The sequence below is a fragment of the Gymnogyps californianus genome, chromosome 15 (genome assembly GCF_018139145.2).
Source record: "Gymnogyps californianus isolate 813 chromosome 15, ASM1813914v2, whole genome shotgun sequence".
NCBI lineage: Eukaryota > Metazoa > Chordata > Aves > Accipitriformes > Cathartidae > Gymnogyps > Gymnogyps californianus.
Window position 1 is genome coordinate 16,515,880 of NC_059485.1, and position 14,522 is coordinate 16,530,401.

General features: G+C 46.5%; 3 protein-coding genes across 5 annotated transcripts in view; 2 read left to right on the top strand and 1 right to left on the bottom strand.

The window, feature by feature from the left end:
• The window catches only part of GTF3C1 (general transcription factor IIIC subunit 1), a 44,388-nt gene extending 35,408 nt beyond the window's left edge, over positions 1-8,980 (top strand). For 2 of the 3 annotated variants that reach the window (XM_050905748.1, XM_050905749.1), the window contains exons 32-37: positions 1,226-1,479; positions 2,953-3,239; positions 3,755-4,415; positions 5,965-6,004; positions 6,834-7,026; positions 8,590-8,980. In XM_050905748.1, the coding sequence (XP_050761705.1) occupies positions 1,226-1,479; positions 2,953-3,239; positions 3,755-4,415; positions 5,965-6,004; positions 6,834-7,026; positions 8,590-8,811 (1,657 nt within the window). In that variant the 3' untranslated portion in view covers positions 8,812-8,980. The remainder of the gene's footprint in view (positions 1-1,225; positions 1,480-2,952; positions 3,240-3,754; positions 4,416-5,964; positions 6,005-6,833; positions 7,027-8,589) is intronic. The other variant, XM_050905750.1, reaches the window with a different exon arrangement.
• A 588-nt stretch (positions 8,981-9,568) lies between these two features.
• POLR3K (RNA polymerase III subunit K) lies at positions 9,569-10,184 on the bottom strand. The gene is made up of 3 exons (XM_050905874.1): positions 10,067-10,184; positions 9,885-9,972; positions 9,569-9,805 (listed from the first exon to the last, which is right to left on the bottom strand). The coding sequence occupies exons 1-3, from the start codon at positions 10,175-10,177 to the stop codon at positions 9,678-9,680; spliced, it is 327 nt and encodes a 108-aa protein (XP_050761831.1). The 5' UTR covers positions 10,178-10,184; the 3' UTR covers positions 9,569-9,677.
• Positions 10,087-14,487, top strand: SNRNP25 (small nuclear ribonucleoprotein U11/U12 subunit 25). Its single transcript, XM_050905873.1, has 6 exons — positions 10,087-10,334; positions 10,436-10,526; positions 10,653-10,758; positions 10,869-10,943; positions 12,230-12,292; positions 14,281-14,487. The coding sequence occupies exons 1-5, from the start codon at positions 10,224-10,226 to the stop codon at positions 12,282-12,284; spliced, it is 438 nt and encodes a 145-aa protein (XP_050761830.1). The 5' UTR covers positions 10,087-10,223; the 3' UTR covers positions 12,285-12,292; positions 14,281-14,487.
• Positions 14,488-14,522: the final 35 nt, after the last annotated feature.

Below are 14,522 nucleotides of genomic sequence, written 5' to 3' on the forward strand. Positions count from 1 at the left end.
ATATAGGTGATATATAACTGCTGCTAATACATCTCAAGATGATGAATGTCCGTGGTCTTGCCAAAAAAAAAAAAAAGAAAAAAAAAAAGGCAGCCAAAACCCCCCAGCGCAGTGATTCATGTACAGCTTATGATTCTTGTGATTCACTGTAACAAGGTTCTTTACCTAGTTGTTTCCTCTTAGTGCGGAGGGACAGGTGCATAGTACTGTAATATCGATCACATGCAATTGTCCGTATGAAATTGCTTCCTGCTCTTTTCCAGAATATTTCTCCAGTTTGCTGGAAATGTTCTGAATGCAAATCCTGTCTTCTCAGATACTTGCAGTCTCTCCAGTTCGGTGATCCTATGCAAACTTAAGCTATTTTATCACCCAGGTCATTAGCAAAAATACACTGAACCCTGGACTAGTCCCATTTCTGAGTACAGGCATCTGAGTCCAGTTTTCCAACTGGTTATGTACTCGCACTAAATGATGTGTTCCCCTTTGGTTTTAAATATGTTTTAAGAGAAGGTACTTAAGGTCTTAATTCATCTTAGAAAAGGTTGGAAGGAACCTTTGGTTGTTTCTGGCATAACCTGCTTAAAACAGAGGGAACTTCAGAGTTAGATCAGGTTGTTCAGAGCCTTCACCTTTATCCATAATGGCTCTTGTTATGTCCTGGAAAGAAATAGTGTTCGTTTGACTAAGTTTGTTTCTGGGAAATTTATCCTGGCTGCTACTACTATTGTCTCTTTACTTTGAGGCTGTCTGCAGTTTCTTTTGTATTGGTTTTTGGAGTTTTTTTTCTTTTTTTAAAGTAAAAAGACGTCTTTGGTCTGTAATTCTTTCTTCTCCTTTTCTCCCTTAAAAAAAACAGTCTGCCCTATACTACCATCCCTTATGGTCTCAGCCTTTGTGCTCTGACAGATGTTCCCTCATGATGAAGTGTCTGCTGAACCAAAGAGGTTCAGCACTGTAAGCTGAGATATTTTGGGTTCATTTCAAGATGTGTGCCAAAAAGAGAGAGTTTCCTTTTCCAGGGACCTTTAGTGTATTTTCTTTTCTGTAGTTGCTTGTTCTCAGCACTTTAAATCAGCCTGCTATGGACGTACCCACAGCTGTTCATGAGTAAATACTAGGATGCAGAATAGCATGTGTTCTTGCTCTGCTCAGTGTAATGAGTCACTTTCTTATTTTGGAAAAAAAACCCAACAAACAAACCAACCACCTCTGTTTGCTGTAGTTTGGGAAAAGAAGGACTTGAGGATGATGATGACGATGATGATGACTTAGATGACAGCTCTGGAGGCAAACGGAGAATAGAAGTAAAAGCTCGTCAAGCATCTCATACCAATTACTTACTGATGAGAGGCTACTATGCCCCTGGAATTGTCAGCACGCGCAATCTGAGTCCCAGTGACAATATCGTGGTCAATTCCTGCCAGGTGAAGGTTAAGCTGCGATGTACACCAGTTCCAGGAAGACTCAGCTCTCCAGGTTAGTTTCTGTTTGGCCTAACTTGCACAGAAGTGGGTTGGAGCAGGAAAGATAGTGAACTCATCAGCTGAGGAACTGATTTGAACAAAGCCTCTTAATAGGAACATTCTTTTTTCATTACACATGCAGTTTGCCTTGTAATGCTTTCTCTCCTGACTTAAAACAAACAGGTGGTTGACTTAGAGTCACCTTTTGTTGGTAACAAGTCCTTGCCTGTATTTCATGTTGTGTGAAACTATTAATCCAGCGAGGCAGTCTGTCCTCTGCTCTGTTATCCCTTCTCCAGGAGTTTTTTCCGTCCCTTCTGCAACTTAAAATACCATATTATGTCACACCCAGGCTTTCTCTTCTGTAAAGAGAAAAGAAAATCTTTCAGAGCTCCTTGAATGGAAATTCACATTTACTTGTCTCACGCAAGTGCCTGAAATAGTGGTGTCCAATGTCTGGCCTTTTACCTACAGTAATGTAAACATTTTGATAATATTTAGAGCTTGAATATTTGCAATTTATCAGCGCTCCCTCTTCTTAAAGAGCATCTTCCTTTCAGCTGTAATGCGAAGGTATCCAGGAAAGCCTTTAGTTGTTTAGCTCTTTAGTTGGAAGGTCGAGTGCTGTCCCTGCCCATTCCTATTGCTGTTGCGGTAGAGGTAAAATAGAAATTCTTTCTTATATCTCTGCTGCCACACATGCCCTCCAGGTCTACTGAGCTGACGGCTTGTTACAGTTGTTCTCGTTTTTCCTTGGCTGTCAAAGAAGTGCAGCTGTCATATGGGTGTCCCACAAGGCACAATGTAAAGGCAGCCTGCAGATAGAAGGGTGGGGAGCAGGTAAGAACAGTGCCAAAGCTACCCTCTCATCATCTGGGACTGGAAAAAGGTGTTACGCTGCTTCACCTTCTGAATACTCTGTACAGTGGGGGTCAGTTTTGTGCAGTGACGGACCTGTCTCCAACCACAGAGATGCTTTGTTATACTAATGGTACTAAGAGATTGTCAACTTGTAGTTTATACCACATTTGGCCAATAGCTTTCTGCCATGGATCAGCTGCTTCCAGCTTTTCGAGTAATAGCGTCCTCCATAGCATTTACTTGCCCTAGACTTTTCACTTGACCTTCTTCAAGAAAAAAGGAGATGATTCCCTCATTAACTTCAAGTTAAGCTGACCCAGTGTTAAAGAGAATACCAGTAAGTCTACACTGTCTTTCAGCGATACTTCACTTTGATATGAGGGCTTACCCTCATAAACCAGCTTGCTCTTCTTCTAGTCTACAGGTGTTTTCAGAGACAAATATGTAAGGCAGAAAGAAAAAAGGAAACTGCAGCAATGAAGAGGGAAAACTGAGCTCTGTTTTGAATTGGAATAGTCTAGAACACCTCTAATCTGTCTGTCTCAGAATATTTATCTTTCTGTAGTGTATTGCATAGTAACAACTGCTTCACAGCTTATACACTTGTTTTTTATTTGCTTTGCAGTTTCTTCTCTGCTTGATAACATGGTTGTGGGAGTCTCCTGCCTCCCTGAAACTTTTACTAGGCTGATAAAAGTCCAAGAAGAAAATTATGAAGTTGATCAGTTTCTTCATGAGTGTACAGAACGTTATGGCTATAATCCCAGAGATGTAGCTGCTGTTTTGGAGATCCGGAACGCAATAGAGGCAACTTCCCACTTTGGAATTTGCAAAGCTGAGCTGAGCAAACGTTTCTGCAGCTATGAAGAGGTGGAACCTGAACGCACCAGGAGCTTGGAGCAGTACATTCAGGTGGTTTGACAGCCAGCTGCTTTCCATACGTTAATGTTTGCATGCTTAGTGTTCCCCTTGAATAGACAATCTTCCAGGCTGTAGGAAGCAAATATAAATTGAACAAAGCTATTTATATTAGGCAAGAGATCACATACCAATACCTGATAGCAATCTCGCCTCAAAGTTAGGAAGGCCAAAAATTAAAGCAGCACTTACTCAAAGATAGGAATGAACTGTTTCAGAAACCTAGAGGTACCAATGTTCACCATTGGAAGAAAAATACTCTTTCCCAGTTGCAACTTAACTTAAATTAAGCTGAACAAAAATGTCTTGTGCTGTAATTTCAGAAAAGTTTAAGGGGTAAAACATCTTTTCAACTTCAGTGCAGCAGGACAGAAAACTGAATATTCTACTAAGCTGCTTCTTTCTTTGCTGCCAGTTAAAGATGGCAATTCCACGATATTTGGTTAAACTGACGTTTTCCAGTGAAAGCTCCTGAGACAATTTTTGTGGGTTGTTTTTTTTTTTTATAGGACCTTATTGAAATGCAGCAGGTTTTAGAAGTAGGAGGCCATGCTGTAAGACTGGTTGCAATAGTATTTGCCAAGCCATGGCTATTACATTCGGTATGTCTGAAGAATAAACCAGATGATTCTGATCAGCAAGGTGCAGACACCACTCTCCCAGATGTACAACAGGATTGCCTGCCATCAGAACCAAAGAAGGGAGAGGAATGTTCGAGAGAGGAGGAGCAGCTGGGAAAAGACACACAATCTCTCAGTGATGAAGAACCCCCAAGGAAGAGATGTAAGACTCAAAATGCTGTCCTTCAGGATGGCAGTCAACTCTGCCAGGGTTCACAGAGTGGTTTGAAAAGTGCAAATGAAAATAACTTTGATGCAGGTGTTACTGATCCTGTTGCAATGAAGGAAGCTTTAATCATGGATGAAGAAACAGGCTCCCTGGAAGGGCAGACAGAACACCCAGCTGAACACCCAGTGGGTGCTCCAGATGCTGTGAATGTGGACACTTACAAGAAACAAGATAAATCTTGTTCTGAGGACAAAGAACTTGAAGTAGAGAATGATGAGCTCAGCACTGAGCATAACAAGCAGATCCCTAGCCTTGAACAATCAGCCAACGAGCAGGATGATGATCTTTCCTACTTACAGGAGAACCCAGGAGTCTCTAAAGGTATGTAGGAGCACTCTACATCCAAGAAATAGAGACTAGCTCATCATCAGTTGATCCCAAACGGGTAGCTCCATTTTATAAGCAAATACTAGGCTCTTTATGAAGCTGTACCAGAGAGAGAGGTTGTCATTTCTCACAGACGAAGTGGCATAACACTACTTGATCTGGAAGGCCTTGGAGGTTTACATACACCAACGATTCCTTCCTGTGCCTATTGCTGGAATGTTCATGACTAGTCCAGAAATGTGTTTTCCTTAGAAACTCATTTCCATGTCTTACTCTTCTCCAAAAAACATATTTGGATCTGAAGTTTCTCATCTCTGGCTTCAGTCCAAAGGCTAGACATGTCTAAACCTAGAAAACACAGCACTGCTGGTGTACATTTAACTAGAATGCCCGTGACTGAAAGTTGTAAAGTTATTAAACCATTCACTAGAAAGCAGCACATGCCAGTGAGAAGATTAATAGCTTTGTTTGTAACCCAATTTGACTTCATTTTCATTTCCTTTTTACTGCCAGTTTTCTTTTTTTAAGAGCTAGTAGTTCTTGCCAAGCTTTACATTAAGTAGGTTGTTGGGAGGGTTGTTTTTGTTTTTATCAGCTCTGATTTCAGATTGAATCACAAGCTAACTGCTTGTGTGGTATTTCGCCAAGATCTGCCGTTACTCACGTTTAGAGCTGCAGACGGCCATGTGAATCAGTGCAGACTGATCTGTAGCATCTTAGAGCTTGGTATTGTTTAATTGGAGCCTTCCTGCAGGAAACAGACTCAGGGCTGTGTAAACAGCGTAGACTTCAGCGGTTCTTAACATGAAACTACTAAAGTACTGTTTTGGATTTAACTTCCTGTACTTGTTTGTAACACAGGAGGGAAAAAATAGTAGTTATGTTATCAAGCATAGAGTTCGTACTGGTCTTACTGATGAAGGCCAGCTGAAGGGTTTACATGTGCTTAAGCCAAAGCTGTTAGCCTCTGGGTGTGGTAGAAATACCTACATTAAGTAATTGTGTAATTAAAACCCATGACATAATGCAAGTTGCAGAGACAACCTTCACTTTGAAACTGAACCCTGCTGAAATCTTGAGTTTGCATTCTCAAGTCTACAGCTACTCGGACTTCTGCTCAACTGCCGTATGATTACCAGGAGCATTAAGTTAAACAAACCTATGTGAGTGCTTGCAAGCTGAGACCCTGCATAGCTCTCTGTGAAACTCAGTTCTTTCAGTCCATAGCGTTACCTGTTGTTCAGCTATGTCATCAGACGTCTAGGAATAAAACTTCTTGCTGTGATTTGGGAATGGAACCACAAAAGGTGTGGCTGGAGTAGACAGATGTGGTTGCGAGGTGAGGCGTGGGAAGAAAGAGTATGCTGCAGGCAGAATGGAAGCTTAGAGCTCCCCATGCAACTGAGAACAACAGGCAGCATAGTTTGCTTGTGTTACTTTCTAACATAAGCTGTTGCATTTTACAGCTTAGCCACCTTTTACTTTCCTTCCACTAGATAAAAAGTTTGGGTTAATTAAAAACTATGTGTTCTTTTCTTTCCAGGAAGTTCTATGACAGATGTACCCCAGGCAGCCAGGGACCGGTGAGTAAGAGAGGTGTCTGCAGAATAACCAAACACTTAGCACTACCAAAATAATATCTGGAAGCAAATTATTTGGAAACCTTAGTTTTATGCTCTGATGGGCAGTGAGCATTGATGATGGAGAAACCCCATGTTTTCCTCCATTGTTCTTGTTAATGTTACTCCTTCTCCTGGTTTCAGCTGGGATAGAGCTAATTTTCTTCTTAGTAGCTGGTACAGTGTGTTTTGGATTTAGTGTGAGAATACTGTTGATAACACACTGATGTTTTAGTTGTTGCTAAGTAGCTCCAAATATCAGAGGAACAAAACTAATTTTATTTTACAAATAAGTCCCGTGGCAGGAAGTCTCAGCTTCCACATGCCCAGGAAAGGCCTGGAGAAGCTGCAGTATGGGAAATGTGAATTTCCATGCAGGGTCTGTCTTTTGATTCCAAAATGCTAAAAATGAGGAATTTCTTTCTTATCTGAGCAGTTGCTGCATGTTGCAGATTGAAGCAGGTCTTGGATAACTGTTGGAGGATATTAGAGCTAGTAACAAACAAAGCTTTCCTGGTCATCAATTCTCAGGGTACCTGCTGGGTGGTATAATGGTGCTAAAAGTGCTTCTCGGGTGGTGAACACCTAGTGTGAAATACTTCATGTCTGTGGAGCTGTCTAGTAGATTGGCACCAGTCTCTGCTCAGAGCAGCTGCAGAATTTACACCTAGCATGTGAGCAAACACGGGCAATGGATGTAGTAAGAATCTCTATTACACAGAAATTATGATGATGGGAAATCTAGCTAGAAGAATACTTCCTGACCGAGCTGAACTTAAATTGTCTTTTGCAGGGCCTGCGAGAACATCTGCTTCATTGGGAGACCGTGGAGGATTGTGGATGGGAATCTGAATAAACCTGTGTGTAAGGGGATGATGGAAGCTGTGCTCTATCACATCATGACAAAACCAGGCATAACGGAAGGCATGCTGTTGCACCATTACACGGGGGTACTGCAGCCTGTTGCCGTCTTAGAGATACTGCAGGTATGTGAATCATCAGCTGTGTGAACTTTAATCTGGTTCGGCTTCCACACGTAAGAGTCAGCCACTACTTTGCTGGAAGTCCCAGGAAAATGGGACTGTGAATGAACCATGAAAAACAACCTTCTCCCTTTAGTGTAAATTAACCAAAGCCAGAGCAAGTTACTGTTCACAATGAGGCAGGAAGGAAGCCTGCCTTACCCATCCTTGAAATTACAATATTACTGATTTTAAAATGTGAGCTTCCTTCTGAAATGGATGTACACGCAGTTGAAATTCTAGTTGCTTACTGAAGAGTGGTGGCTTGTCACTGTGAAATATTAAGTTGGACTGTTTATGGTGATTAACACTGCATTAGAGTTTATCTTAATTTTTTCCTCATATACCTTTCAGATGGGTAGTCTTTGACATTAGAATCAGACTGAAATGTGTCTGCGCTAGACAGTGCTGTAAATAAGACCTTCTGTCCTGACAGACCTGCTTAAAGGCATACGTCCTTAATTGTAAAACAATACATGGGGAGAAAATTTGAGTTTCTCATATTTTTTTCCCACATCTTGAAGTTTGATTGCCACCACTGCTACTTTGCAAATGACACCTTGATTTATATTTTTTTTTTCCTGTAAGGATTCAAAATCTTAAGTATAGCAGTAACATTGCAGTCCTTCCGGTAAGCATGGCTTCCCCTACTAACACTGGAAATTAATATTCCAGTGTATGTATGCCGCACTTCTGTCCAAATGCTCGTACATTTTGGTAACAATGCAAGTTGTGTATACTACCGATGCTGCACTGAGCAACCATCCCGTTTCCTAGGTGTTCCAGCACAGCTTGCCCATATGTCCTATGCCACAGCAGCACCGCCAAGAGGGTAGCTGGGATCAGGGGACAGGTTTAAGACTGCAGTACAGAGTGTGTAGTGGTGAGGCATGCACATGTGGGAGAGCAATACAGATTCCTAGGCAATTTTAATTCAAATCCACAAAATCAAGCAATTACTTGTACATTTTACAGACTGGAGAACTTGAATCTAACTTCTCTACCAATACATTTTATAAGAACTGGTTTTGAAACGATAAAGCTTGTATCTGTAATATACCAAATATTAGTAAATCTAGATGCATACCTACATAACATTACTGAATACACACCAGATGTTTTCAGCAAATAGAGCACACAAATTGCCTTGCTGCATGTTGCTGTGGGAATGAACGCTAACCCATTAGCAAGAACTGACCCAGAAGTCTGGAATTTACATCTATACCAGCCTTAAATTATTTGTAACTGGTCCTAAATGTTGAGATCTGTTGTTGAACACGTGTTCTGTGTCAGTAGCCAGATGTCAACCACAGTGCTGAAAGTAACAAATGAGCGTATATCCAGCTACGTGAACTTGCTTTGTTGTGCTGTAATCTTTGCCATCCCCATGGTCTCCTGAGGGGGTGAAGTGAAGCCACTTTCAGTATAAATAGTCTAACGTTTCTGAGAACACTGTAGGTAGAACAGCATTCAGTGCTGCTTTTTCGCTGCAACTGCTCAAGCTAAAACATGTGAATTTTTCTGCAGGGTTTGGAAACTCTTGGTTGCGTCAGACGATTCTACATGAAAAAGCCATCCCTGGTGTCGCTCTTTTCTCGGCCAGTTATAGAGGAACAGCTAAACAATCCCAAACTGAGCGAAACCCCAACGATATACTATGAGCCTACGATAGACTGTACTCTCAGGCTGGGAAGAGTGTTCCCCTGTGAAGTGAACTGGAATAAATGGGTGCAGATTATCCCTGTATAAACGAGGTAAAGCCAAGTCATATTAAATTGGTTTAGCCTGTAGGAGTGAGTGTTAATGCAGATTAAATGTTACAATTTGTGCTCCATCATGTTTTTATTAAGTTATTTATCCTTTTTACTTTTGAATGTATTTAAACTGAGAATAAAGCTTAATGTTAAGACACAGGTAATACTTGATCCCATTTCAAGTATATTCTCTTTTTAACAATAATTGCTTGTAGAGCATCTAGTTCGTAGTTTCTCCTTTACCTTACAGGGTTTTCACAGGTCACAGCAAAGGCCCCTTTTTCTTTTTTTTTTTTTTTTTCCCCTCCCCCTAAGGCCACAGCGGTAACACTTTACCTTTGCTTTGCCTTCTGTCCTGTTGCACGGCAGCTGGCTCTGTGCTAAGGTTTGCTAACTGTTCTTTAGCTTAGTTATCTTAAGGTCTGTCTATATTTTAAACACTGGTTTCTTGGTGTGCATGGCATTAGTTTACTATGTGTTCTTTTAGCAGAACCACTGCACTGTGTGAAGTAAGGGCCCTACAGTCTTCCCCAGTGCCACGGGGGACAGAACACCCTTTTAGAGGCTCTGACTGTCGTTTTCGGTTGTGTTTGGCGGCCTCATCCCAGGTCAGGTTTTAAAGCAACCACACCGCAGACGGCTACTTCCACCCAGCGAGGCGTTTATTGCAGGAGAAGACACCCATACCCCATCCCCGCGGGACTTGCGCTCCCAGGGCCGGGGCCGGGGCCGGGGCGCTGCCCCCCCCCCCCCCAGGGCGAGCCCCTTCCCTCAGCTCTGCGGAGGGAGAGCGGGCCGCGGCCCCTCAGGCCCCGGGCGGCCGGGGGTGGGCCGGGGCCCTCAGTCCCGCCGCCGGGGCCCTCAGTCCCGCCATCGGTGCCCGCACTGCGCGTTGCAGCACTTGTAGAAGGTGGTCATGGGCTCGTCGGCCGAGCGCGTCTGGATCTGCATGAAGTAGGCGCGGGGGTGCTCGCACTTGGGGCACGGCTCTGCGGGGCGAGGCGCGGCTCCGTGAGGTGAGGCCCGGCCCGGTCCCCCGGCCCCGGCCCCGGCCCGGCCCGGCCCTACCTGCGGTGGAGTCCACGTTCTCCCAGGCCGCGGCGCCGCCCAGCACGTCGTCCACCTCCTTCAGCCGCGGGTACTTCCTGCTCGTCACCTGCGGGACGCCGCCGGTCAGGGGCACCGGGCCGCCCCACCGCCTCCCTCCGGCCCCGCGCCCGCCCGTCCGCCCCCCCCCCGCGCCCCGGCACCTTCCGCGTGACGTTGCGCACGTAGGGGCAGGTGGTGCAGGCGAAGCGGTGGCAGCGCGGCCCCTCCTCGGCCACCAGCACGTTGCCGCAGGCCGGGCAGAAGAGCAGCATCGCCGGTTCCGCGGCGCCGACCGCCCCTTCCGGCGCGGCGACGGCGATGGCGGCGGAGGCCGAGGAGGAGCTGGCGCACGCCGAGGTGCTGGAGCTCTTCCAGGCGGCGCTGGCGCGGCTGGTGCAGGACCCGCTGCTCTGCGACCTCCCGCCGCAGGTGGGGCCGGGGGCGGCGGGGGCCGGGCGGGGGCCGCGGGCGGCGGCGGCGGCGGGGCTCAGGCCCGCCTCGCTCGGCTGTCGCGGCTGTGCCGCCCGCAGGTGACGGCGGAGGAGATCGGCTCGCAGGTGGCGCTGGAGTACGGGCAGGCCATGACGGTGCGCGTCTGCAAGGCGGACGGCGAGACCATGCGTGCGTCCCGGGGCTGGGCGGGCGGGCGGAACGGGCCGGGGGGCACCAGGCCGGGAGCGGCTGGGCGGTGTGGGGCGGCAGGCCGGGTGCCGGGGCGCTGACGGGGCTTTACTCCCCCGCCTGCAGCCGTGGTGGTGGTGCAGAACGCCTCGGTGCTGGAGCTGAAGAAGGCGCTGCGGCGGCACGTCCAGCTGCGGCAGGCACGGCAGGGCGGCGTCCAGCACCTCAGCTGGTGAGCGGGACCTGGGGGCTGGGGGGGCCCTGGCTGCTCACCCCCACCTTCATCACTTTCCCGTGGCCGGGCGTTCCTCCTGCTGCTCCCCCTAAGTGTTTTTCCCCTAGGAAGTACATATGGAGGACATACCACTTAACCTACGCTGGAGAGAAACTGGCAGATGACAGAAAGAAGCTGAGGGAGTGAGTAATCAAGTCTCTTCTGGTGTCTGGGGGGCTGGAGGGGCCTCGCTGGAGTCCACGTAGCATCTGCACAGGCAGGCCTAACTTGGGACTTTGTGCCCTGGCTCAGATAGGTCCTGCACTTGAAATTGAGTGGAAGATGGGAGCAGCACTGCCCGCAGAGGTGGGACAGGCCCTGCCCCGACAGACTGAGGGGCTGTCTGCAGGGCAGGGGGGCCTCAGGTAGTTCCTCAGCCGCAACCATCCTGTGCTGAGTGTGCTCGTCCAATTCAAACCACACCAAGGCACTTGGACGTATTGCCCCTTGGCCGTCCATGCCAAACTCCTGCACAATAGGTTATGCTTACTAAGCTTGTACCTGAGGTATCCTGCAGAAACAAGATTAGTGAGAAGCAGCATGAGCGTGAGGGGAGTAGAACACAGAGAAGGCCAGGGATGGCGTCATGCACATAAAGCACATATTGGTTTATCTATCTCCAGGGAAATTGGGAGCACTTGGGGAGCAGCTGCTCAGCAGAGGATGGGGTCAGGACACGTTATGTGGTGGAGGGGATCCAGAGTGAAAGGGACTTGTGGAAGTCAACTGGTGCGACCCTCTGCACAAGCCGGGTCAGCTAGAGGTGGCTGCTCAGGGCTGCGTGCAGTTGGGTTTTGAATATCTCCAAGAATGCAGACTGCACAACCTCTCTGGACAACCTGTTCCAGTGCTCGGTCACCCTCACAGAGGGCTTGGCAGAGCTGCTGAGGTAGAAAGGTAGGAGGGAGGATGGAAGAATGCCAAGCAAAGAGCAAACCAAGGATAAGCATGTTGGGCTCTGGACCTGTTCAGCCACCTACCAGAGACAATCTAGTAACAACGCTGACTCCCATGTTTCCATGCCCCTTCTCAGGGCAAGGAGGCAGGAGGTCCTTCTGAGCACTCTACCTGTTGCATACAGCAGTGCTAGGTGTGCCAGCCCGCATGCAGACCAGCAAGAAAAGCTTGTCTGAAGTATTAAAAATTTAGTAAGACAGCCCTAATCAAAGCTGTCCTCGTAAGACTGAGCCATGGGTGATAGATGTTGCATTTAAGGGGGTGTTGCAGTTAAAAATGCGGGTGATCAGATCCTGCAGTGCTGGCAGCATGTTCCACATCATACACAAGTGAGAACTTTAACTTGTCCTGCATTAGAGCACAGCACGTCATCGTAGGAGTCCCTCTCCCCCTGGGACAGAGGAGGCTATAGGATTTCAAAGGTTGTGGTTCCTGGGAAACTGGCATATAACAGCGTAATTCTCTTGTTCAGGTATGGCATCAGAAACCGGGATGAGGTCAGCTTCATAAAGAAGCTTCGAAAGTAACCTGTCGGGTAAGTCCTGAATATCCATTAAGAGCTACCAATTCTTCATCTTCCTCTTCCCCGGGCCTTAGTGTTCAGGCTCAGAGCAGCTGGTGTTGCTGCTCTCTGCTGTGTAGCAGAGCATTTCTGAATGCCTGTGTCTGCATTAGGTTTGTGCCCTGGCTGTGGTCTGTTTCCATATCCTGGTTGTGTTGTTTGTCCTGGTTTCGGCTGGGATAGAGTTAATTTTCTTCTTAGTAGCTGGTACAGTGTGTTTTGGATTTAGTGTGAGAATGATGTTGATAACACACTGATGTTTTAGTTGTTGCTAAGTAGCGCTTATCCTAAGTCACAGATTTTCAGTTTCCCATGCTCTGCCAGCAAGCAGGTGTGCAAGGAGCTGGGAGGGAGCACGGCCAGGGCAGCTGACCCAAACTGGCCAAAGGGGTATTCCATACCATGGAACATCATGCCCAGTATATAAACAGGGGGGGGTTGGCCAGGGGGGTGGATCGCTGCTGGGGCATCGGTCAGCGGGTGGTGAGCAATTGCATTGTGCATCACTTGTCTTTTCTTGGGTGTTATTTCTCTTTTTTTTGTTATATTCCTTTTAATTACAATTATTGTAGTAGTAGTAGTAGTAGTAGTTAGTATTATATTTTATTTTACTTTAGTCATTAAACTGCTCTTATCTCAACCCACGAGTTTCACTTTTTTTCCCCCGATCCTCCTCCCCATCCCACTGGGAGGGGTGAGCGAGCAGCTGCATGGTGCTGAGCTGCTGGCTGGGGTTAAACCACGACAGTGCTTCTCTCAGCAGGGAATGATAATTCAGCTACTTCAGTCAACATACATCAGGACCAGCAGCAGCAGCAGTATCTTAGTGCTGGCAATGGTGTAGCTCTAACCCTACTTTATGTTTAGACTCTGAACCTGCTCCCACAATGTCTTGAGACTCATTAAATGCAGTGTTCCTTTGTTTGCTGTTGCAATTCCTTCTAGGACCTTCCTTTCTTTTAGGCTTCTTCAATGTCTGGAAATCACTGTCAGGAATGTGGCTGGGTGCTAACTAATCCCTAGGAGGATGGAAGTCTCTTTGTGCTACAGGCGATTGCCATCACCCAGGTCACTTGGGTCCTTCTCTGTGCCTCAGACTCCCCTACCCAAGTGACTGTTCTCCCACCCTGCTCCTAGCGCCCCTGTACCATTCTGAGCACCTGCAGCTAACAGAAATGTCCCATGGGTGCACATAAGCAAATGCAACAAGCAAACACAGCATGTTCTTTGCTGTTCCATGGTGGGTGTATTTTGAGCCATTTTTCTCAATTACTGCAAGCTATGAGTTACGAAAAGGGACCTCAGCTTACATATCCTGTAGTTTTTCACTCCCGGTTTCTCCATTTTCTGGTTTATAGGAACTCGAGTTCAACCAATTCATTATTCTCAGAAGACAGGACACACCACTAGACAACTTTGGTCATGGTATTTCTGTGCAACTGATGCATTTAAGAACACTTCCAGCACAGGAAGCACTAGTAGCATGTATATTTACCTGTTTGTAAACTATGTAGACATAATTCTGGTATTATACTGCTATTTTTAGAAAGTTGTGCGCACAAACACAAGGTGTGGCCGAGACTCTCAATCTTAGTAAAGTTTAAAATTATGTCTGCTTCCCCTCCACATCTAAAAACACAATCACAATGTCCAAAGAGCAGTGGTAATAGCAGCTTTTCCAAATGCTTGGGTTTTTTGTTCTGCGGCTCCAGCTAGCTGGGTTAGAAACTGTTGCTTTGTGACCACGGTAACTTTTTTTTCCTTCTTTCAATGCTGCCACAGTTGCAATATCCAGTGTGTATGCTATAACAGAAGCCATCTGCCCACAGTGCCTATGACCAGCAGTCACCTGTGGCACTGGCTGATCCCTCCCCAGACTGTCTAGGCATGGTAGCGTGGTGATAAGAGAGCCCAGCACGCAGTAACTATTGTCACTGCCAAATATTTTCTTTCTTTAACAGAGAGAGCAGAGAATCCGGCCCTACCAAGACCAGACTGTGGATTCAGCACTTTCCTGGAGGAAAAGGTGGTGACATTTCAAAGAGAAACAAACTCCAGTTGCATAGACATTCTCACATGTTTTTTGCAGTTGCTATTTGAAATGCCTGCCTCCGAGCTGTACGTGGAATGTGCTTTCAGTGATTAAAGAGACCCTCTAGTTTTCTGAGGCTTTTAAGGCCCTTATTTCCAGCTGCAAATCTGT

Excerpts from the sequence above, each read along its gene's own strand:
- SNRNP25 (XM_050905873.1), top strand. The coding sequence starts at position 10,224 with ATGGCGGCGGAGGCCGAGGAGGAGCTGGCGCACGCCGAGGTGCTGGAG. Across the intron at positions 10,335-10,435 it reads TCTGCGACCTCCCGCCGCAG|GTGACGGCGGAGGAGATCGG; the intron begins GTGGGGCCGGGG and ends TGCCGCCCGCAG. Across the intron at positions 10,944-12,229 it reads GACAGAAAGAAGCTGAGGGA|GTATGGCATCAGAAACCGGG; the intron begins GTGAGTAATCAA and ends TCTCTTGTTCAG.
- POLR3K (XM_050905874.1), bottom strand. The coding sequence starts at position 10,177 with ATGCTGCTCTTCTGCCCGGCCTGCGGCAACGTGCTGGTGGCCGAGGAG. Across the intron at positions 9,973-10,066 it reads TGCGCAACGTCACGCGGAAG|GTGACGAGCAGGAAGTACCC; the intron begins GTGCCGGGGCGC and ends GGCGTCCCGCAG. Across the intron at positions 9,806-9,884 it reads GAACGTGGACTCCACCGCAG|AGCCGTGCCCCAAGTGCGAG; the intron begins GTAGGGCCGGGC and ends CTCGCCCCGCAG.